The sequence below is a fragment of the Dipteris shenzhenensis genome, chromosome 32, assembly GCF_047967505.1.
Source record: "Dipteris shenzhenensis isolate YYH24624 ecotype China chromosome 32, Dip_SZ_1.0, whole genome shotgun sequence".
NCBI classification, from domain to species: Eukaryota; Viridiplantae; Streptophyta; class Polypodiopsida; order Gleicheniales; family Dipteridaceae; genus Dipteris; species Dipteris shenzhenensis.
This window is the reverse complement of record NC_141627.1, coordinates 2835359-2859851: the sequence shown is the minus strand read 5'-3', so window position 1 is coordinate 2859851 and position 24493 is coordinate 2835359. Positions and strand designations below refer to the sequence as shown.

Here is a 24493-nt window from a genome sequence, read left to right as displayed (position 1 = left end):
ATTTCCATTGTAAGTTTTCCTGTTAATTTTTTTAAAAATCGAATTGACTCCATTTCTTGACATTTGTAGCAGGGAAGTGGCTAAGCGAGTGTGTTGTCGAAGCTTGCTTTGGCAAACTCCCCTCCATGATTGGGAGCATGGGGAAGCCCAACACTCAAACCACCCTACCAAGCCTTTGTCGGCATAGTAGGATCCACACCTTTAGGTTGAATGTCAAGGCAGAGGGAGAACATCCTTCTTATCATCTAGAATATGAGAGTTGGAGAGTGTGGGTTTTATCCAATGGGGGCAAAGAAGCCTTGCCAATATTACATAAATTTGAGGTTGCACATGAATTGCTAGAACTCCTTCTAGTTGATTATTAAGAGATCGCAAACACTTTGTGCACCTATTTGCTAGGTCTTCCCCAAGTTTTGAAGTTAGGTGCTCCTATCTAATAAGTAAATGTCATTGCGTTAATTTGCACCTTGAAATTGGATTGGGGTTTATGAATGATGTTTCACGCCCACTTTTCACATCCTAAGTGTAGCTTAAGGGAATTTCACTCTACACAATATTCCTACAATTGGGCCTATAAACACTTTGGTGACACTTCTCTTCCAAGTCAATAGAGGTGCCGACTAAAATATAATACCTTCCATTAGTTATCAATCCAAGATAACATTGAGGAGCCCATGCCCCTTCTCTATTGAAGTTAACAATTAGTAAAAAATTAGTGATAAACTAAACTACATCTAACATTATGTGTGCACACAGTTGATAGAGGTGCCCAATAATATTCTCCATAAATTAATCCAAGATAACATTCAGGAGCTAATGCCCTCCATTGAAGTTTCCAATAATATGAAATTAGTTATACACTAAACTAAATCTAACATTATATGTAAAAGAGTTGCTTAAATGATATGATGTGAACTAAGGCCTTTGACTAATTTTATAAATCAAGTGCCCAATTATTGGTGGAGCAATTCAAGTATCATGAAGGCATAATAAAATATATAACTTGCCATATTACACCAGGTAGTATAATTAGCATTGATTAATACACCTCATTATGTAAGACATTGTATGCACAATACTCAATATCGACACTAAAGACACATATAGGAGCTTGTAATAGGGTATGACATTGTGTAAAATATTCAAATATTGTAAAATTGTATTGAAGTACACAATGGGCAAATTCACAAGGGATATGTGCAAGGCCACATTAGGGAATAAATAAGGTGAACCAATATGCTAGTATCTCCCTCACCAATTTGGAATTGATAATGCATATTTCCATTGTAGAGATGATCTTTTATATATCCTAGGTGTGTTGTTCCTATCCAACTACGCACTTTATTTCCACAGTAAGTTGCAAATACCTCCTAGGTGTAACAATAGTTTGCATTACATCTATAGGCTGGAGCCTTTACAATGTGCTCTACACCTACATAGCTTTGGAGCCTGCCCTTAAGCTGACAAATCCATTGTACAATCATCAAACTCCATTCTCTACACAAGCTAGAGCCTCTACAACCGTCAAACTCCATTCTTCACATTTATAGGCTAGAGCTTCTATAACCTTCTCTCAACTATTAAGTAATCTTTGCTAGTGTTGCCGTATCCTTCCCCTTGCTTAGTGTTACAGTTATTAACTCAAGCCTTATTTGAGCTTTCACTTTGAAAAGGCTCTAACCCTTGCAACCCCATTAGTTTAGGCCCATCTCCCTACCCTACATCTCCAAAATGTTTCATTAAACATGCACACGCATGCAAGTGCACGTACATGTTAATATTGTATATGCATGTATATGCACGCGTGTGTGTGACACAATGCACTCACACGTGCGTGCATGCATGTGTGTGTGTGTGTGTGTGTGTGTGTGTGTGTGTATGTGTATGTGTGTGTGTGTGTGTGAGTGAGAGAGAGAGAGAGAGAGAGAGTACGGTCTTGTTTTTATATGCTTTTATTTCATGTAAGTAATAAGACAAAATTATGCACATCTTAATTACCATAGCAACTGGACAACTAAAAGGATAGCTCATGTATTTCCATTTATTATATGTGTTAAACTACCATATTTGGAATTTGCAATGAAAACTAAACGGCTTCACAATTCTGGTAGTTTTACCCTTGATGAAAATATACCATTTGCCTGAGCCAAATATGCCCTTGTCTAGGTTTGATATTTAGTCAAATATTTGCCCTAAAATCTCTCAAGGGAGGAGTTGCGAGGATGTTCAAAGCCTTAAATGAACCATATAGAGCTAAGGGGGAATTTACCAACCCCAAGCTACCAATTACACATCCTGATTCAAGTGCCAAGCCTTTATGATAGAGGGCACGCAACACCAATTCTTTCTAGTGACTACACACAATAGACTTACCTTAGATTTCTATTCCACGACTTGACCATGTTTGTATTTTGACAATAATTAAGGTTAATATTTCTAGTTCTTTTTAGTTACTATGGATACTTCAATTGTTAGTCGTCTTTCCTATCTTAAGTCATTGGTAATCAATAAGTTCACCATGGCATCCATAAACGTATTGCATCAAGTTTTATCAGATTGCATCCTCTTGCAGTCGATCATTAACATCCCAAAATGCAAATGCACAAAAAGTATAGTAATCTTTGATAACTATGTCCTCATTTTGTCATACATATGATTGTTCTCTCTCTCTCTCTCTCTCTCTCTCTTAGCTTTCTGCCTATGCTGATCAATTGGTACTTTTAGTAAATACTTGGTATTTCATTAGTTTTGGGTCACTTGCAATCCCTCTGACTATAAGTACCTTTAGTAGCTCTCAACCTTCAACTTATTTATTTTGTTGTTCTCTTTGATGAGACAACACTAGCAAATGTATCAACTGTTTTAGTCTCATAGGCCGTTTGGCCTTTTAGAGACGTTAATATATATCTATATCTATATCTATATATCTCTCTCTGATTTAGTTAAATGAGCACTTTGCTTTCAGATTCCCTACGTACTATGAGATTTGAGGTTGTCACCACCATCTTTTCATAGATCGATTTAAACCCTTTCCAACCTCGTGGTTCACACAGAGTAGACATTTTGTGATCTTCATTCATGAGGTTGTACGACACGAAGACCAACTGATCAAGATAAAACAGATCAGGAGGCTTAACCAAAATCCACCCAACATGATCACGAGGTCTTTCAAATCAGTGTCATGACCAGCTGGTCAAGACAAACAGTACAAATTAAGGGGCTTCACCCAACACGATCATCGAGATCTTTCAAATCAGATAGCACGGATCAACAATCCCCAAAGAGACGATGTAGCCAAGGCTCGTTGTGAGACACGACAACCCCATCAACGTATGGATACACAAATGAGGCTTAGGGATTTTTCAAAAACACGACTCACGCAAGTGACAATGGCACTTGTCCAACGAGGCCACAAAGAACCATGCATACTAACACTTTATCACCGGTTTTATGCCATCAACACCAATCACCGTCAACCTCTGTTTATCAAGACTTTATTCATTCTTAGCTGCCGAGGGTCTTGGTTCCTCGAACAGCATACAAAAGGATGCCATAATGACACCACACTACAGATGTTTCCATCGTCTCCACGGACTCAGATACTTAGTAGCACTAGTGTTTGTGTTTTTTATTTTGTTTCATGTGAATGCCCACTTCGTAGTTCCACCCATTCAATCATTCTATTTAGTTTTTTCAATCTCAAACGCCCATTTCAACTCATTATATCTAGTTTTTCAATCTAAAGACTTTAATCAACTCTCTCTCTCTCCCCCCCCGCGCACATTTTTTTTGCTCTCCACACACATGATTGGATGGGAGAGTGGATAAGAAAAAAAACAAAGGATAGAAACATATGAAAAGTCCATGAAGCTCATAGAACAATATAATTCAATAGTTTAAGCACCAAGTTCCCTACATTGGGAAAGGAATGGCCTCTTATTTAGTATTAGTTTCCCTTTATTTTAATTTCAAAACAACAAAGATTTGATTGAGATAGTGAAGCTTGGTTATTCTCTACAGCAAAAAGAGTATAGATGCTATAACCCTTCTACTCGTATGTTTACAATGAGCAGAGATGTTTTTTTTTTAATGAGATGAGCAGCTGATATAAACCAATAAATGTGATTGATAATGTAAATGCACAAAATGGTAATGCTGCATAAAATTCACAGCAGCAATAATCGCCCACCAAAACAATTTCACTCTGTATGTTCAAACGATACAAAGCTGCCATAACCTTACCTTGAAATCCTTCCCTTCAAAATAATGAGCCTTTGTATTGGTGAATTGTATAAGAAGTGGCAATCTTTTTCAAGTGATGTAAAATTCTTGCCATGTAATCCTCAACTTATTTAGGCTAATTCTAACTTTTTATTTTGTTGTTAACAGAACTTGAAACCACAATACATAAGATTACTAATTTGAAAATAATGAGAAAACATGGAAGCACAAATGAGAAAACTTTGTAGAACTTTATGGGACATTTAGCTACATAAAGGGAAATTTGAGAATTAATAGCATGCAAAATCACTTCACTTCCATCATTAATGAAATCGTGTCCTCACACTCATAGCCAACATGCTTGGATGTTTTAGGATTTTATCTATATGATTGACCTTTCTAGATGGCAATCGTTGGAAAAGCATCCTTGCATTAATGACGCTTCCTCTAAACTTAACATCGACTCGTATAAAATCCTATGCACATCAATGCTTAACGTTAAAACAAATTGGACAGACCTGTAAAGCTCAAAGAGTTACTTGACTGTGTAAGCACTTTCATTATGCACACACAGGAACATATGCGTTTACATTGTCAATGGAAATGATCGATTCACTGTTATTTTGCCAAACACAAATCCTAGCCAGGTATGGAGATACCCGACATGCGAAGTCCTGTAAAAACCTGAATGTAAGCTTCAATTAACACAGCATTTGAATTTGTGTACTCTCTAGTACAAATGTAATCAATGCCTTGAAATACCCAGCTTACCTAGCCAGAGTTTGCTGCACCTACTTTGCATTCGTACCCAAAATGAATATTGTACACCTTCTGTAGACATAAGAGAAGCATTTACAGGCAGGCAGTTCTTCAAACAAAAGCCAGGTAGGGCACCTTGTCATCAAAAAAGAAAAATATGAACCTTGGTATACCGTCTGCTGCTCATGGCCTGACATTATATTGCAGAATCATCTGCTTCATTTTAGCTTGGTACATGCAATACCTAACAGAAGATCAACAAAGGCGAAAGTGACCATATTTTCAGCTCATGTGTTGTCAGCTTTTGTATCCTTGTGGCTTCCAAGCTTTAGCTAAATATTGCAATTTATCCAGAAAGTCTAAATCTCTTCATGCTGGAGGATTCACTTAATCCTCTATTGATTGTTCATCCCCTGCAAGCTCTTGCCGCCGCCTTTCCTCCTCTTCTGTAGAGACAGATGACATAATGTAAATAAGAGCACACATATCTAAGCCAACTTGGCTGAGCATCAGCGACATGGCATAGCTAGGACTTTTTGGCCCTCCCATGCATCATCTACAAAACCCCCAAGTCCTACTTGGCTCAGCTGTCATCTGTCAGTGGAAAAATACTAAACATTAACCAGCCATCTAAAGATGTTAACTGGCCATCTAACAATTCTCTATTCTTCCACTCCTCGTGGTTTTGCCTAGCAATGTTTGCACTACCTCTCCACCTAAAACCGCCAAGTATTTAGACTGAAAAATAGCTACTATCTCTCCAACACTATCCATCTGGCACTCCTTTTTTTAATGCACACTAATCTCCCATGAAAAGATTAATTTTTGGCAAACTTACGCATGAGTTCAATAAGTGCCCTTTGAGTGCGCCTCTCAAGCTTCTCCAATTTCTTGGCAACATCCCTACGTAAGTCCCAGTTGGCTTTTTTCGGGGCAATACTGACTAAAGGATCCTGCAAAACATGGTAGCAAAGAAAAAAATTTGTCAGCTTTGCTGCGTAACACACCCAAACCCCCCTGCGCGCTAAAAGTAAAGAAAGTAATAAATTGAAACTCTTCACGGAAACTGCAAAAACTAGGAAGCTGCCAAAGGACTGGGTAAAATAAGAGCTTTGAAGCACCAAAGAGAAGTCGAATATTTTTAACTTAGATTGCAAGCTCCTTTCATTCAATTTTGCTGCCACTGTCAACAATGTTTGAAAGAAAATGTTCCGAAAGTGGATATTTTACATGGAAATACCTTCAAAATAGAAATCATACATGGGAAAAGCCTCAAATATATGAAGATGCAGATGCACATATAATCCAGATACATGCACAAGAGCCAATTCATCCGACAAATTTGTATTGGTTACACATGACATATATATATATCCAACCTTAAACACTAAGATCTATTCCCTCCCAAAAAAACTTCTTCACACGCTGAAGTATATTCAAAAGCATAAAGAAAAAGAACGAAAGAAAGAAAGACAGAAAGAAAGACGTGTCGCTGTCACAGTGTCTGGTCTGGTGAACATGGAGGAAAGATCCCTATGCTTAATCTGTGCACCGACCAGCTGGCGAGTTTGTTGTGTCTTGCTCCAGGCCTAGACTCTGCCGTCTCCCTAGGGCTTGCTGTCTAGCTGGAGAAACTTAGTGATCATGCTCTAAGTGGAGTCTAGCATCTCGCCTATGTGACTTCAGGAGATGGTCTCAGTGTCGAACAGCCTCATGAATGAAGGTCGCTAAGCATCTCTATCTAGGTAAGACAAGAAACTGGAGAGGACTCCGAACCCATCCTTGAAGAGACAATGGTAACAGCCTCAAATCTCAAATACCCCTCCTTACAAATGAATGGGATAAGAGGCAGAGGAGCATGAGGTCCTAGCTGCTCAGTGAGCTCCCCCCCTCTACCTACGGCGGCCTAAAGGCTGCCCACGACCTATTTGCTCTCCCGCTGCCTGCCCTGCCCTCCTTGCAACCCCCTCGCCCTTGCCCTCACTCCGCCTCGCCCTCCTCCCTCTCCGCTCCGCCCTGCCTCCCCCGCTCCACCTCCGCCCCCCGCTCTGCATGTCACCACAATGTAAATATCCTAAGTCAAAGTACAGTTAACCATTTATTTGATCATAATTAAAGAGTTTTCATATGTGTTAATTATGGTCAAAGAGTTCTTTTAATGGTCAAAGAATTGACTACGATCAAAGATACTTGACTCTCGTCAAGTAAACCTGACTTCGGTCAGGGAGACTTGGTTTATTACCAAGAGGGTTAACTGCAGTTAACCAAAAACTATAGAGCTGACTACAGTCAGAGAGTGTTGACTTCGATCAACGAGACTTGGCATGCGCCAAGAGGGTTAACTACGGTTAACCAAGATGTGCCAACTTTGGTTGGAGAGTTGTGCCAACTTCGGTTGGAGAGACTTGACTATAATTAAGGCGCCTCAACCCTTGGTCAAAGCCCTTAATTATGATCAAGAGAGTTGACTTTGGTCAACGAGAGAATAAATATATTTTTTTTATATTTGTTGTGTGCGCACATGTGTTCAGTGGGGACGCCCACCATTACTAGAATTATTCCACAATGTGTTATTTGCATGCAAAGCGCTAACAATTAATGGGTGCCATGGTGGTGCGCTTTAATTAATTGTTGCAGGTACTAGGAAGAGTTATTTTCCTAAGCGCTACGGGAGCCTACCAAGAGTCTAGGAGGCGGTTCGTGTGACCAAGTGCTTCGAAGACTCCAGAGTTGCCCTTAGTGGCATGTAATTAGGAAAGTAAAGTAGAATTGACAAGTGGCTTGTTGCCAAGAAGGGGAGAATAAAAACCTTCGGGGGGGTTGAGCCCGACGATTGTCCTAGGTTGAGAGAGGGAGAGAGGGAGAGAAAAGAGAGTGTCTTTGCTGTTCTTTACGAGTAAGATTTTTTAGAGAAATGAGAGCGAGAGGTTCCAGTTTCATTGGTATCAGAGCAATGGCAAGGATTATCTTCTATGGCAACCTCAATCAAAAAAGCTAATTGCAAATGGGAGAAATTGAAGCTACGCAAATGCGTGATGCAGGCTATATGCTTAATCTCTTCGTGAGCGTATATTGCAGACATAATTAATAGCATCGTCTGTCATTATCGCTATCGTCGCAAGTATTGTGCTATGCAACCGGAAGGAGATTCGCTTGTGAGCAGTGAACGCTGTTCTAGTCGATGCCTTTCACAAGAAATGGACGAAAGGGCCAAAAATCGATTGGTTAAAATCGTGTACGGTGTCCGACATGAGAAATCCTTGGCCACTGTTTGTAGGCTGTGAGACGAACAGCCTGATCTTTATCCAGCCCCAACCCAACTGAATTCTTGGGAACAGGCTTATAGGAGTGAACGCTGCTCACTCGCAATAAACAGAGCGATAAATTTAATTGCGCCAAAAAGTGTTTTTGGGTGGCGTTCTTTCATCAACGTGTTCCGTCGGGGGGACCTCATCGCAATCATGAGCCATAGCCACAACTACGCATGGTTTAAGCCGCCATCACCATCGCTCGTCGAGGAGACAAAACGTCCCTTGAACTTCCAGAAAGCTGCAGAGGTGATGACATGGCAGATTTGACACGTGGCACACAAGTGATGTGGCGGCCACACGTGCATGCTGATGTGGCACACACATGGCAGAGGTCTTGACAGGTCCAGCTGACGTGGCAAGCACGTGTGGATGCTGACCTGGCAGTGGGAGCTAATGCTGATGTGATAGCACATGCAAGGTGATGACATGGCAGGACACATGGCAGCTGACCTGGACTGCCAGCTGGACTGCTGAGGTGGCAAACCAGTGGCTAGACTAACTTTGGTTAGTTAACCCTAGTTAGCCGTTCAGTTAGTTGGTCCAACCAAACTAGACTGGTTAGTCAAACCAGGTTTGACCAACTTACCTTAGTTTTAGTTAATCAGACCATAGCTGGTTAACTAAACTACAGATGGTTGAGGTCCAGTTGAGAGCCAACCAGACCAAAACCAGTCAGTCTGGTTAGAGTAACCAGCCGGTTTCCCATCCAGTTACTGTCAAAAAAAAAAGAAGGGACAGTTACAGAGACTGTTTCTGCTAGCAGTTTTCACCTATCTGAGAAAGCATTTACTGTCAGAAAAAGCAGAAAAAAAAAAAAAGAGAAATCAGAGATTTGCAGAAAAGAGAAAATGTATGCCTTTATGCTCAGGAAACGGGAGTCAGATGCATTCTGAGTGCTTTTTGCAACAGCCAGAAAAGGGGCAATATAGTTGTTGATGGCTTGGCAACCTTGTGGGTATATGCCTTGAGTTGACAGCCCGGTACTGGCATAGATTGTGAATGCAAGACACCTCTTGTTGAGGTAATTTTTCTCTTTGAAAAAGCAAAGGTTGCATGCATCAGTTGCATACACAGTGTGTGTGAGAAACTTGCAGATCTCAAACGAGTGATTTTTATTTTTTATTTTTAATGGCTCAATCACCTATCCAGAGGGATTCACAAGATAGGGATGCACATCAAAGACAAAGAAGTGTGCAACAAACTCAGCAAGAATTTGAACAGATGGTACGCACTCATATGCAAGAGATGGAAAATCTCATAAGGGATCCAAGGGCTCAGCATTTGTTTCAAACAGAAGCTATGCCTAATGCAGCTTATGACGTGCCAATGCCAGAGGCACACTCTCGTGTACAGCCAGAAAGAGAGAGATCTCATAGGGGACAGTCTCATAGTAGGAAGAGATCGAGGCGTCATCACCGATCTCCCAGTCCTTCACCGTCTACCTCGAGCTCGACTTCTGTATCTTCTTCTTTATCAGATAAACCAGCCAGGAAAAGAAGGAAACACAAGAAGTCTAGGATGAGAAAGTCTTCCAAAGAGACCAAGGAATTCAAAGAGGAAGGTAAATCTGTCAAGTTTATGACCTATAATGGAAAATATGGTCATACAGACAAAGCATTGCAATTCATTAGGCAATTTGATGCTACATTCGGTACAAAAAAGTTTTCAGAATCCTCCAAATTAAGAATGGTCAGTTTGCACTTGACAGCGACAGCTAGTGCATGGTGGAGTGCACAAACCACAGATGGGTCAGGCCCAAAGAAGTGGAAGGACTTCAAGAAAGCCTTCTACTAGCAGTTTATGCCTAAACAGTTTAGAGATCATGTTCTCCAAGATTGGGACATTTTGCATATGGATGCAGGAGATACAGTGGATCTGTACAACCAAAAGTTTTGGGATGCTTATTTGCAGGTTGCACCTTTCAAAAAGATCTCCAAAGGAACCCAAATGAGAAAGTATAGAGCAGGTCTCAGTCCAAGAATCCACGCAGTAGTGAATGCTTTGGGGGCAAAGAACATTCAAGACCTTATGCATTCAGCTTCAGTAGCTAGTCTTGTGCCGTTACAAGATCCATCCACAGTACTATCCTTGCATGCAGGACGTGCTGAAAGGAAGAAATCTGATTTTTCAAAATCAGAAAAGAAAGAGTATCCCAAGGTTGAAAAGAAAGGGTTTCAACCTCAAAAACCGAGGGGTACTCAGTTTTCAAAGACCTATAAAGGCAAATCCCCATTCACTCCTGAACAGATAGCTGAGTTTCGCAGAGATGGGAAATGCTTTAAGTGTGGGAAAGAGGGGCATGTGGCTGCCCAGTGCCCAGAAAAGCCTTCAACTTCGAAGGGAAAAGAGGTAGAAAAGCCACGGGGACCGCAAAAGCCAATGGCAGGAGGAATTCTTGACATACTGGGTCATGTTTCAAACCCAGAAGAGCGAGAATTGCTGCTATCACGGGGCAAAGTCAGAGACCAGCAAGCGCTGATTTTATTTGATCCAGGGGCTACTGATAATTTCATATCAGAGGACCTAGCCCTGAGGCTCGGAATAAAGACGGAGGAGTTGGGCAGGGCTTTGGATGCCGATCAGATGTTATGTGGAAACCCTGTGCCAGTCACTCCCTTGATAGGGAAGCTCCGTCTTCATGTACAGAGTTATGTGGATCAGGAAGACTTCTTCATTTCTCCACTAAAACATCATGATATAGTCTTGGGTATGCCTTGGTTCCATCGTAAGGCAGTGAAGTTGACTCTTCCTAAAAGAGTGCTAGAGTTTGTACATAGGGGCAAAGTATATCGTGTGGTTGCTAGGAATAGAGGGGAAACTGTTCCCATTGTATCAAATAGTTCTGTTGGAAAAGAAATAAAGTCTCTAGTTTCAGCTTACATGATTTTTGTAAAAGAGAGAGATGTGGAAATGCATGCTGAAATAAGTGAGGCAGAGCAGAGTAAATTTCAGTTCCTTGAAAATTTTAAAGATTGCTTTTCTGACACTTTGCCAGGGGAGCTACCCCCTGAAAGACCTGAGGATCATGGCATAGAACTCATTCCTGGCAGTGAGCCACCCAATAGGCCCCCATACAGAGTTAGTGCAACTCAGCGAGAAGAGATTATGACTCGGGTGCACGACTTGTTGTCCAAGGGGTTGATTCAGCCCAGTTCTTCTCCTTTTTGTTCCCCTGTACTGCTAGTACAGAAGAAAGATGGTTCATTCGTATGTGCGTTGATTACGGCGCACTTAACAAAATGACCATCAAGAATAGATTCCCTATTCCGCACATTGATGCTGTGCTGGATCAGTTAAATGGAGCTTCAGTTTTCAGCAGGATAGACTTAAAGAGTGGCTATCACCAAGTGAGGATACAGCCTCAGGATGTGCACATGGCAGCGTTCCGCACTACTTTTGGGTTGTATGAATATCTGGTAATGCCTTTTGGATTGACAAATGCCCCAGCTACTTTCAATAGGATGATGGATCGTATCTTCCGACCCTACAGACAGTTCACTAGTACCTTCTTCGATGACATAATTGTCTTTTCTAAGTCCGAAGAAGAGCACAAGCAACATCTTGCTATAGAGTTTCAAGAGCTGAGAAATCATCAGCTCTATGCAAACAGCAAGAAAAGTGAATTCTTCTTGGAAGAGATCCATTACCTGGGGCATATAATATCCAAGAATGGGATACAAATGGATCCAGCAAAGATCCGTGCCATTCAAGAATGGCGAGCGCTGAAAACTGTGCATGAAGTTCGAAGTTTCCTAGGCCTGTGTTCTTACTACACAAGATTTATCACGCATTTTGCGGATATAGCCGATCCACTCCACGATCTTACTAAGAAAAATGCAGCTTTCAGATGGGGAATTCCTCAAAAGACAGACTTCATCACACTCAAAGAGAGGCTGACCACAGAGCCAATCTTAATAGTTCCAGATTTGTATCAGCCATTTGATGTGGATTGTGATGCTTGTGGGGAATGTGTTGGGGCTGCATTGCATCAGAATGGCCATGTAGTGGCCTATGAGAGCAGGAGACTCCGGGATGCGGAGAGAGATCTGGGAATCTATGGAAAGAGTTATTGGTTGTAATCCATGCCATCCATACATGGAAGCATTATCTTTTGGGTGCAGATTTTGAGATACTTTTTGACTCAAACAAAGCTTTCCGAGAAGCATATGAAATGGGCAAATATGCTGTCAATGTATCATTTTCAGATTGTCCATACCCCAGGAATTCGGAACAGAGTGGCAGATGCCTTGTCCCGAAGACCCTAGGTCAACAATGTGACTATTGCTTATCATCAGGACCTAGAAGGCATGAGGGAGCAATATGCTAATGATGCAGATTTTGGCGAGATTATACAGCAAATGCAAGAGGGGCAGTCCACCAATCACTATTCCCTGAAAGATGGGTATCTAATGAAAGATGGCTGCCTATGCATCACCCACGAGATGAGGAAAAAGATTTTGGAGGAATGCCATTCACCTCCCTATGCTGGACATAGAGGAATTACAGCAACAACTCTAGCACTAGAGAGGTTTTTCTTTTGGCCAGGGATGCGAAAAGATATACATCAGTTTGTTACTGAATGCCTTACGTGTCAGAAAGTGAAGTATGATAGACGGAAGGCACCTGACCTACTTATGCCTCTTCCCGTCAAAGAATCTAGGAGCTGATTAAGGAGATGATTGTGGAGATCAGAGGTCATCAGTGATGTCAGTGATCATGTAAGAGGTGCCTACATAAGGACCTCACCTTTCTTCATTCCATAAGCAAGAATTCTCATTTTGTGTTCACTTCATGCTTTCCCTTCAGTTCCCCAACATGGTATCAGAGCACTATGATCCTCCTTGAGCCCATTTGTGCCACATCATCTTCTTCTTCTCCATCTTCTTCTTCTTCTTCATCTTCACCATTTCTTCCCAAAACTTGCTAGAGCTTGTTCTCCCTCGTTTCTCCGCCATTCTCCAAATCCTCTAAGCTGGAGATACCTCTCAAATGGGCGAACTTTCACCTGCAAGGAATTGAAGAAACAACTGCGCTGCTGGTCGCCATTCCACGAAGATCGTCGAAATTATCTTCTGCGTTTTCTATGTGTCTACTCCACCTTTCTCTAATTCCTTTTAGGGGACTCTTCTCCATACCTTGGGCTATCTTGTGTTGAAATTTGAGCAGCAATGGCTGCATATTCAAGGAGAAAACAAGGAAAAACCAGTCGACTTTCAAGCAGCTAGCTATGGCAACGTGACGTGGAATTGCGCCTCTCCTCCTCAGTGGCTGTTCTCTGGTATATGACCTTTGTTTCTACCTAGAAAGCCCTTTTTTCTTTGCTTTGAAGAGCGAGATACAAGCCCTCCAAGTTCAGGACTCTGTTTTAGACAGTTTTGACAAGGTTGTGAGTTTGATGCTACATTAGATGTTACTTTAGCATTTCTAATGTTTTAAAGTAATGAATAGCATCAGTACAATTGTGGCTACAGCTTTGTTTTAAGTTGCTATACCTGGATTTGATTGGAACACTTTCATTTAGTCACCTCTATAAAGCATGCAAGTGAAAGCATCATTGATTTGTAGTATGGAATTTGGTTACAAGTCTTTACTACTCTAAATGCTTGTACTTTAAAGCCCTTCAACTCTTTCTAGCCTTGTAAGAGAGTAGACACTGCCCACCCTCTCATGGCTACCTTCTTGAATATGGATAAGTTCAATGGTAAAGGCTTTCACACATGGCAGATGAAGGTTAAGCTTGCATTAATGAGGGAAAACCTCTGGGGGCTTGTCAAACCTGCTTCAACTTCTTCTTCAACAACCTCTAATGCTAGAGAATCCTCAGCTCCAACACACCCGGCAAGAGATCCTGCTAGAGAGGAGAAAGCCTATGGCATCATTGCTCTTGCTTTAGGAGATGACTATATTCATCACATTTCTGATTTGGAGTCTCCTTCTGAAGCTTGGCAGAAGCTTGATATTATTTTTGGTGCTAGCTCTCACATCTCAAAATTGTCACTTAAGATTGCTTTCTTTGAATTGAAGATGGCTAGTGGCACTCCTTTGGCTGCCCATGTCAATCATATGCGGAGTCTGATGACTCGACTTGCTTCTATTTACTCTCCAATCACTACAGATGATGCAATGGCAAAGTTGCTCAAAAGTATGCCTGAAGATTATGATCATGTTATTACCACTTTGAAAAATCTTCATAATCCTACTCTTGAAGGTCTTATTACTGCTCTTCAAGAAGAAGAAAGGCACATGGAACTCCGGAGAGGCAATGACACAACCTATGCCATAAAAATCCAGAAGGACAAGTTTTCACCTTGCAAACATTGTGGGAAGACTAATCACCTCTCAAAAGATTGCTTCAAGATCAATCCTTGCAAAGATTGTGGCAAAAACAATCACCATGAAAAGTATTGTAAGGCCAAAAAGGAAGCAACTACAAAACCAGAGACTGCCAATCTACTTTCAGTTGATGTGCCTCCACAAGATGAGGCATCCTATGAAGATCATGCTTTTTGAACCATCTCCATATATGCTCCAGATCTCTCTTTTTTTATGTTGAGTCAAGGTACTCAGCCTGGATAGTCCTCCAAAATGAATGAAATAAACTATTGTGTGTTTTGTAAACACCTCTGGTCACCATATGATGTAGGCCATGTGTATGTGTTTTGCTCCATGGTACCTCCTACAGACATTGTGTGCATGTACATGCAGGGGAGATAACCATTGGAAGGTCTTATGTATCCCTTTATTTACTTCACACCCTTGGAAACCCCTTGCTAGCATGAGAACCTAGCCATAGATTTATCCTTGACCACCATGAGATAGCATGAGAAACTATGAGACTAGATGTATCCTTGACATAGCCTGAGGCATTCCCTTGAGGAGGGGTATGATGGGATATCTCAAGGTGTATGCCCCAGGCACACCGTGGTTTCTATGTGTGTGTGCTAGAGGCACAGTTAGGTGCCCATAAGCACTGTTAGGTGGTGGTAGATGTCACATAGGATGATTGAGAGAATCTAGGAGCTGATTGAGGAGATGATTGTGGAGATCAGAGGTCATCAGTGATGTCAGTGATCATGTAAGAGGTGCCTACATAAGGACCTCACCTTTCTTCATTCCATAAGCAAGAATTCTCATTTTGTGTTCACTTCATGCTTTCCCTTCAGTTCCCCAACACACACATGCACCATAGAGCAAGCCCTTGATCATACTTATCCCAACATACCCTCCCTCAAGGGTTTGCCTCTTGCAGTGTCAAGGATACATCTAGTCTCATAGTTTCTTATGCCATCTCATGGTGGTCAAGGATAAATCTATGGCTAGGATCTCATGCTAGCAAGGGTTCCCAAGGGTGTGAGGTTCACAGAAATGGGATAGTCAAAACACATATCACATGGCCTACATCATATGGTGACCAGAGGTAATTTACATAACATATTCTTTTTGGAGTACTACTCCAGGCAGAGAACCTCAAAATTTGACCAAGTGATGATAAACAAAAAAATGCTTAAAAAGCATAGTCTTCATAGAAGGCCTCATCTTGTGGAGGCACATCAACTGAAAGTAGATTGGCAGTTTCTGAATACTTTTCATGGTGATTGTTTTTGCCACAATGTTTGCAAGGATTAATCTTGAAGCAATCTTTTGAGAGGTGATTAGTCTTCCCACAATGTTTGCAAGGTGAAAACTTCCCCTTTTGAGTTTTTATGGCATAGGCTGTGTCATTGCCTCTCCGAAGTTCCATGTGCCGTTCTTCTTCTTAAAGAGCAGTAATAAGACCTTCAAGAGTAGGATTACGAAGATTTTTCAAAGTGGTAACAAAATGATCATAATCTTCAAGCATACTTTTGAGCAACACTGCCATTGCATCATCTGTAGTGATTGGAGAGTTTATAGAAGCAAGTTCAATCATGAGACTCCGCATATAATTGACATGGGCAGCTAAAGGAGTGCCACTAGCCATCTTCAATTCAAAGAAAGCAATCTTAAGTAACAATTTTGAGATGTGAGAGCTAGCACCAAAAATAATGACAAGCTTCTGCCAAGCTTCAGAAGGAGACTCTAAATCAGAAATGTGATGAATATAGTCATCTCCTAAGCCAAGAGCAATGATGCCATAGGCTTTCTCCTCTCTAGCAGGATCTCTTGCCGGATGTGTCGGAGCTGAGGATTCTCTAGCATTAGAGGCTGTTGAAGAAGTAGTTGAAGCAGGTTTGACAAGCCCCCAAAGGTTTTCCCTCATCAATGCAAACTTAACCTTCATCTGCCATGTGTGAAAGCCTTTACCATTGAACTTATCCATATTCAAGATGGTAGCCATGAGAGGGTCTAACCCAAAATGGGCAGTGTCTACTCTCTTACAAGGCTAGAAAGAGTTGAAGAGCTTCAAAATACAAGCATTTAGAGTAGCAAAGACTTGTAACCAAATTCCATACTACAAAACATAATGGAAATGATGCTTCCACTTGCATGCTTCATAGAGGTGGCTAAATGAAAGTATTCCAAGCAAATCCAAGTATAGCAACTTAAAGGAAAGCTGTAGCCACATTTGTATTTCTCCACTTGTACAAATGTTTACCCTACTATCCTAGGAGGGGTATTCCAGTGATCATAGGACAGTGGTGTCCGATTCCATTCTAAGTTTACCACAGTGCCATTTTCTAGCAAGTAATAATTCAAGCAAAATAATAGCACATGTGAGTTTAGGCTTCTCAGTGTCATAGAAGAATGCACATGTGAGTTTGGTGGTCTCAGTGTCATTATGTATTTGCCAGCATGAGATTGGCATCACTGTCACTCTCCAGTAGTGGTAATCTAGACAAACTAAACCTGTAGATTGACATTCCACTATATTTATTGGCTGTAGTAGGATAATGGCAAAAGTTTCAATGCACATGTGAGTTTGAGGATCTCATTGTCATTATATAGTTGCCAGCATGAGATTGGCATCACTGCCATTCTCCGCTAGTGGTAATCTAGACAAACTGAACCTATAGATTGACATTCCACAAATTTTATTGGCTGTAGTAGTATAATGGCAAAGGTGCCAATGCACATGTGAGTTTAGGATTCCTTGTGCATGATGCTATTCAACATTTTAAACCATCAGAAATGCTAAAGTAGCATCTAATGTAGCATCAAACTCACAACATTGTCAAAACTGTCCAAAACAGAGACCAGAACTTGGAGGGTGCAATTCTCACAGCTCATAGCTCTATTCAAGGGGATTTTTATGCAGGAAGAAGGGCCTTATACCAAAGAAGGGCTACCAGCAAGGAGAGGTGCAATGTTGCGTCAGGTCGCCATAGCCAAGCTTGAGAAGACCGACTGGTTTTTGTCGTTTTCTCCTCCATCTGTTGTCCAAATGAGCTCAGATTTCAGCAGCAGCTTGCCCTCAGTGTCGTCCAGCACGGGCTCCAAGGAATTTGCAGATAGGTAGGTACAGAGGCGGAATTGCGTGAATTTTCTTCGAGGAGTGTGAGTGTTGGCATTGCGCATACAGACGAAATTTCACCAAATGCTTGCAGCTGGAATTTCGCCCATACGTGAGGAGTTTGCAGCTCAAAGGGTTTGGGCAATGGTCGTTTGTAGGCAGAGAACAGAGCTCTCAAAGATTTTGGAAAGAAGGAGGGAAATGGAGAAGATGAAGAAACTTGTAGTTTATGCTTGAGATAGCATCTAATGCTAGGCTAGGCTAGATCTAGAACCTAAAGCTCTGATACCAAGTGTAGAATCCCGTAGGATAGAATAGATGCATCTTGCAAGAGGTGTGAGAGCACAATGAAAGAAAGATGGTAGTTCTCTATTATGATTGTGAGAGAGAGGTCTCTCTCTTATTGACACATCCCAGCACTCCTGAAACCCCTGATCTGCAAAATAACCACACACAACATCAGAACTGAGCAGGCTGCTCACCACCCAACCGTGACATCTACGGGATGTGATCCCGAATCAGAAGATGTCCCCCCGAGCCACAAGCTGAGCTACCGGCACGAACTCCCAATCAGATCCCAACCAGCCTGGTGTCCCATACCACCAGGTGGCGCTGTGAAGCCCTGGATCTGCCACTGGGCCTTGGGCTACGCTAAGATGCAGGCGCGCGTCCGCGACACAATCCAGGATCAGACCTAGCACCTGGGAACAAGACTTGCTCCCAACTGCACACCGAGAACTGAACCCCCTGGGCCTCTTTTATAGACTCGGGCCCCGGCGCCAAAAATAGCGAAGACCTATAAATAGTTCGTACCCTTGCTACTCAACCCGAGAATCAAGCCTGCCTAGCTCTAAGCCTCCCCAGGCTAACCTGAGCTAGTTCTGTGTACCTAGTACACGTCAGATACCGATCCGTGCACATGACATACTCCCCCTCCTCTAAGAACTCACTCCTGAGTTCGCTAAGAAATCGGGAAATGTTCTTTGGAGGTTTTGTAATGTCTCCCATGTTGCATCCTCCTCAACACGATCCTTCCACTTAATCTTGTATTCCGTGATAGTACGATTTCGAATCTGTCTTTCACGGAATTCAAGAATAGATTCAGGTTCGTGAGGAATAAAAGTTAAATCTGTAACTTCTATAATCTCATGAGGAGAAACAATTTGATCATCTGCACCCAATACTTCTTTCAGTCGACTGACATGAAAGACTGGATGTACTTTAACATCAGGAGGCAATTCTAGTCGATATGCAACTGGTCCAATTCTTTTAATGACCTTGAATGGGCCACAGTATCTGGGGGATAATTTCGAAACCAAACCAGTACTTAGGCTCTTGGATTCCTTAGGAATTCTCAAATATACCATCGTTCCTTCAGAGAACTCTCTAGGTGAACGATGTCTATTAGCATAAAATCTGTCCCGATCTTGGGCACTTCTAATAGATTCCTTGGCAAACTGCAACATTTCCTGCATGTCTTGCAAGAAGTTCTTAGCAGCATCATTTTGAATCCCTTTTAATCCAACCATAACTGGTGACTTAGGTTGAAACCCGTACATAAGCATAAAAGGACTATAACCTGTACTAGAATGCTTTGCACTGTTGTAAGCAAATTCAATCATGGGTAGATAATCTTCCCATGAAGACTGTCTCTTAGATACATATGCCCGAAGCATGTCTTCAACCAACTGGTTGACCTTTTCTGTACTGCCATCAGATTGTGCATGATCCGAGGAACTCATACTTAGAGTAGTTTCCAACTTCTCAAATACAAGTGTCCAAAAGTTACTTGTAAACTTTGAGTCCCTGTCACTGACTATGTCAGATGGCAAACCATACAGCTTGAACAAGTGGTCCACAAACTCGTGAGCCAACTGAACAGCTGAATAGTTGTTCTTGTGGGTAAGAATCTAGCCATTTTTGTCAAACGGTCGACTATGACCCAAATAGAGTCATGACCCTTGCGCGTACGAGGCAAACCAGTAATAAAATCCATGGAAATACTCTCCCATTTATTACCTGGAATCTGTCGCTGTAATAAGCCCGCGCTCCTAAGGCGTTCAGCCTTAGTAACTTGACAAACTCGGCAACCTACCACATAGTTCTCTACAAATGCACGCATCTTAGGCCAATAAAAGGTATGCTTCACAAGAGACAGAGTCCTATGTATACCTGGATGTCCCGCACTAGGAGCATCATGACACTCCCAGAGAATCTTGGATTTTAGGTCCAGAACATTAGGTACACAAATCTTTTCATTCCGGAACAGCAAGCCGTTCCTAATCATCCACTGACCTCCCGCCGCCTGTATCCTAGGTGGCACAATCCCTGAGTCCTGGTCAACCATGGAATTCCCATCCTGGACTCTCTGCCAATAAGAACTGAAATGACTATCAGTTGCGTATAGCCCTCTCAAGGATTGAAATAGGTCTGAGGATATTTCCGTAAATGACAAAGCATTTACAAACTTAACTCGACTTAAGGCATCCGCCACACTATTCAACGAACCCTTACGATAACGTATTTCGAAATCAAAATCCTGCATTAACTCTGCCCATCTGGCTTTCCTTCCTCTCAATTCTGATCCATCACACACATACTTAATTGACTGGTGATCAGTCAATACAAGGAACTTTGAACCATACAAGTAGTGTCTCCAAACCTTGAGAGCATACACTACCGCATAAAGTTCCTTCTCAAGTGTGGGCCAACGATACTGAGTGTCGTCTAGCTTCTTACTCTCAAAAGCTACAGGTCTGCCCTCTTGGAATAGAGCTGCCCCAATCGCATAATCACTCGCATCGGCCTCTAAAACATAAGGCCGGGTAGGATCGGGTAATGCAAGAACGGGTGCTTCCTTGATAGATAACTTCAAGGTTTCAAAAGCCTTGTTCATTGCATCATTCCAAGGGATCGGTTGAGTAGACCAGCGTTCACGACCTTTCAATATGTTGGTCAAGGGTACCGTGATTTGTGAATAATCACGGACTAACTTCCGAAGAAATACCGTAAATCCTAGGAAAGAGCGAAGTTGTTTCACAGTCTGAGGTATAGGCCAATCTAAAACCTTCTGGATACGATCCAGATCAATGCTAATACCTTCAGAAGAAATCTTGTGTCCTAAATAAATGATCTCCTTCATAAAGAAGTCACATTTACTCATCTTGGCATAAAGCTTATGCTGTCTTAGAACAAGTAAGACAACCCGAAGGTGTCCTATATGATCCTCAAGCGTTTTACTATATAACAAGATATCATCTAAGAACACGACAACAAATTTGCCCAGATAATCTCTGAACAAATCGTTCATCATCTGCTGAAAAGTAGCAAGAGCATTGGTCAAACCAAAAGGTAATACGAGGAACTCGTAATGACCATACCTAGTCCGGAATGCGGTCCTATCTATGTGTTTAGCATAGATACGGATTTGGTGATAACCCGTACGCAAATCAATCTTAGTGAAATACTTCGCTCCGGCCAAACGGTCTATCAAATCATCAGAACGAGGTAAAGGATAGCGGTTCTTAATTGTAACTTTATTTAGTCGTTTATAATCTATACACATCCTCCAGGAAGAATCCTTCTTCTTTCTTAAGAGGACAGGTGCACCCCAAGGAGATTTACTTGGGCGGATATAGCCCATATTCAGGTAATCCTGAAGCTGGATAGCTAACTCATCCTCCTCGACTTGGCTCATCCTATACGGTGGTACACTGATAGGTTGAGCCCCTGGGACTAAGTCTATGCGATGATCTACTGCCCTTTCTGGAGGTAACCCTTCCGGCAGTTGAGCTGGGAATACGTCCTTAAAATTATCTAACAACGTTCTCCATAAACTCGGAAAAGATCATGGGAACCAAACAACGAAGTATTAAAGGTACAATTGCAAGAAAGGGGGCAAGTAATGACATTTACTGAAATACCTGTCATCGTAACCTGGTTGGCTCCCTTAGCTGCGGTACGCGGACCTGCCTGGAGCTTCGGTCCTAGCACCAATTTCTGGTTCTTCCGCTTAGGACACTCATTCTTCGTGTGGCCCCGCTCCTCGCAATAAAAACATCGGCCCTCTTTCTTGAGCCTGAGAGTGCGAAGGAAACGGGCCTTACCATTCTTCGCAGGAGTTAAGCTTTTCCTGGAGGCGTTGTCCGTAGACTTCGTCTCCCCAATACCAGTCGCATGCTGAAAGAACTTGCGTTTGTTCTTTCCGCTGGTCTCGGTAACTGTGGTTGCCTTGGTTCCGGCCATGGTATCATCATATATGCGCGCATATGTCATGGCCTCCTGCAATGTTGTGCACTTGTTATTCTTAATCTGTAACTTATAGGAGTCTGGCAAACCATCCACGAAAAAACCTAACAAGGTTACCGGATCCATTTTGGTGGCCCTGGTTTGCAGATCCCTAAATCTCTGAAGATAAACTTCAAAAGTTAAATTCAATTTTGACATATCGAGGGCTTTGAGCTTGCCGACGATATCATAGTCATCTTCCTTCTTCAGGAACTCCTTCCTGAAGATACCCTCAAATTCTGTCCAAGTGTCAGGCTTAGGCTGAAGTTCTTTCCACCAAAGCAAGGCTTTACCTGACATAAACCCTGCTGCTAGCTGAATCTTTTTCTCGTCTGGATAGGGGTGAAATTGGAAGTGTACTTGCCACTTGTGCAACCAAGTGTCAACCACCTCCTTTGTTCTAGATTTCTGGTCACCTGGAAAGGGATCCGGAGTGATATTCGGGCCTAGCACGGAGGCCATGGCATCCACATGCGTGAGTGCCTGAACCGTGCTAGCCAGAAGAGTCAAAGTAGCTTGTATCCCTTGGAGTTGCTGTGTCAACCCCGACTGATTAGCGTTGACCTGCTCAAATTTACCATCCAGAGCAGTCGTGAACTCACTGAAGGCTTTCTTAGTGATCAGGTCGTCGTAGAGACCCTGATCATCCTCTCCCACTGGAGTGTAGTCTAATTCCTGCTCCCCCATAGTGAACTCGGGATTCGGAGCATCAGACATAGCTGAATACTGATTCGATTACAAACGGGAAGAAATAAATAACTGAAACGGAGCACGGAGGGAGATGGAGTAGAAGAAAACCGTCCCAGATAAATCTGACAGAAAAAAATGCTGGAATCTGGAAGACCACGAGTCCTGGTGCCTCCCCGAATCTGCAACCGGATGCGCAGTCGACAATAGGAGCTGTACGGACTGCTGACGTGGCCTGTACGGCTGCTGACGCAGTCCGTACGGTGGCTGCAGAAGCTGGCGCAGCTGCTGTTCGATACAGCAGCTGTTTCGGAACAGACAGGACAGTCCGTACAGACTGTACGGCTGTCGCTGGGGCTGTACGGCTGGTACGGCAGCTTCGGGAGTTGCGCAGGGCTATCGCAGGCAGGGCGGATGCAGGGAAACTGTTCGAACAGGGCGCTGCTGAAGGGCGAGGCTGGCTGGCACAGATCTCGAGGTAACGTCTCGAATCTTAGGCTGCTGGTGGATTGTCTAGCACCCAGCCCCCCATCTATATAGGGTGCAGGGCTGCCCGATTTGGAAGCTGGGCTTCCAAAGAAGGCTGAGCCCCTCCAGCTTTGGAGGGGTGCTTTTGCGAAAAAAGCACCTGAGCCCCTCCAACTTTGGAGGGGTGCTTTTTTCGCAAAAAAGCACCTTCCACCTGCGCAGGCTGCACGCAGCCCTCAACGCAGGCTCTTCGCAGCCTGTTGCGCAGGCTGTGGACAGCCTATTGCGCTGGCTGTGGACAGCCTATTGCGCTGGCTGTGGACAGCCTATTGCACAGGCTGTCCCGCCACTTCTGCCTCGCCTACTGCGCCCCTTCCTACACCCCGCATCCTCTACTCCCTGGCTGTCAATTTCGTGCCCTACTCTCCTTCCTTTCTGCTCTCCTTCTCCTCCCTCAGACTTCTCTCTGTAGCCTTCAGAATTTTCGATTCTATTTCACTCCTCTTCTTCTTCCTTTTCCAGATATTTCTTCACCCCTTCTACCCCAGGTAGACAGCAAAAACGCAGCAGGTAATCTCGAATTTTAGGGCATACCTGGAAGAGAAATCCGTCAAATTTCTCGCATCAAAAGTTCCTACCTCAGGAGTTGGCTCTGATACCAACTGACACATCCCAGCACTCCTGAAACCCCTGATCTGCAAAATAACCACACACAACATCAGAACTGAGCAGGCTGCTCACCACCCAACCGTGACATCTACGGGATGTGATCCCGAATCAGAAGATGTCCCCCCGAGCCACAAGCTGAGCTACCGGCACGAACTCCCAATCAGATCCCAACCAGCCTGGTGTCCCATACCACCAGGTGGCGCTGTGAAGCCCTGGATCTGCCACTGGGCCTTGGGCTACGCTAAGATGCAGGCGCGCGTCCGCGACACAATCCAGGATCAGACCTAGCACCTGGGAACGAGACTTGCTCCCAACTGCACACCGAGAACTGAACCCCCTGGGCCTCTTTTATAGACTCGGGCCCCGGCGCCAAAAATAGCGAAGACCTATAAATAGTTCGTACCCTTGCCACTCAACCCGAGAATCAAGCCTGCCTAGCTCTAAGCCTCCCCAGGCTAACCTGAGCTAGTTCTGTGTACCTAGTACACGTCAGATACCGATCCGTGCACATGACACTTATAGAAAGGGGGAGAAGGTAATACCTTTCCTACATAAGTGGCAATCAGCCCCTACATCAGTGGGAATCAATCCCTACATTAGTGGGATTGCCTTTGTCTTACATCATCACTTAGGTCACACACTAGACACATCATAGCACTTG

At 43.0% G+C, this 24493-nt stretch overlaps 1 protein-coding gene across 1 annotated transcript in view; it reads right to left on the bottom strand.

The window, feature by feature from the left end:
- Positions 1–4731: 4731 nt before the first annotated feature.
- Positions 4732–24493, bottom strand: part of LOC147880176 (uncharacterized) — a 29844-nt gene continuing 10082 nt past the window's right edge. The window contains exons 3-4 of the mRNA XM_087370959.1: positions 5819–5933; positions 4732–5426 (exon numbers count right to left, since the gene is read on the bottom strand). Coding sequence (XP_087227085.1) covers positions 5368–5426; positions 5819–5933 — 174 coding nt within the window. The 3' untranslated portion in view covers positions 4732–5367. The remainder of the gene's footprint in view (positions 5427–5818; positions 5934–24493) is intronic.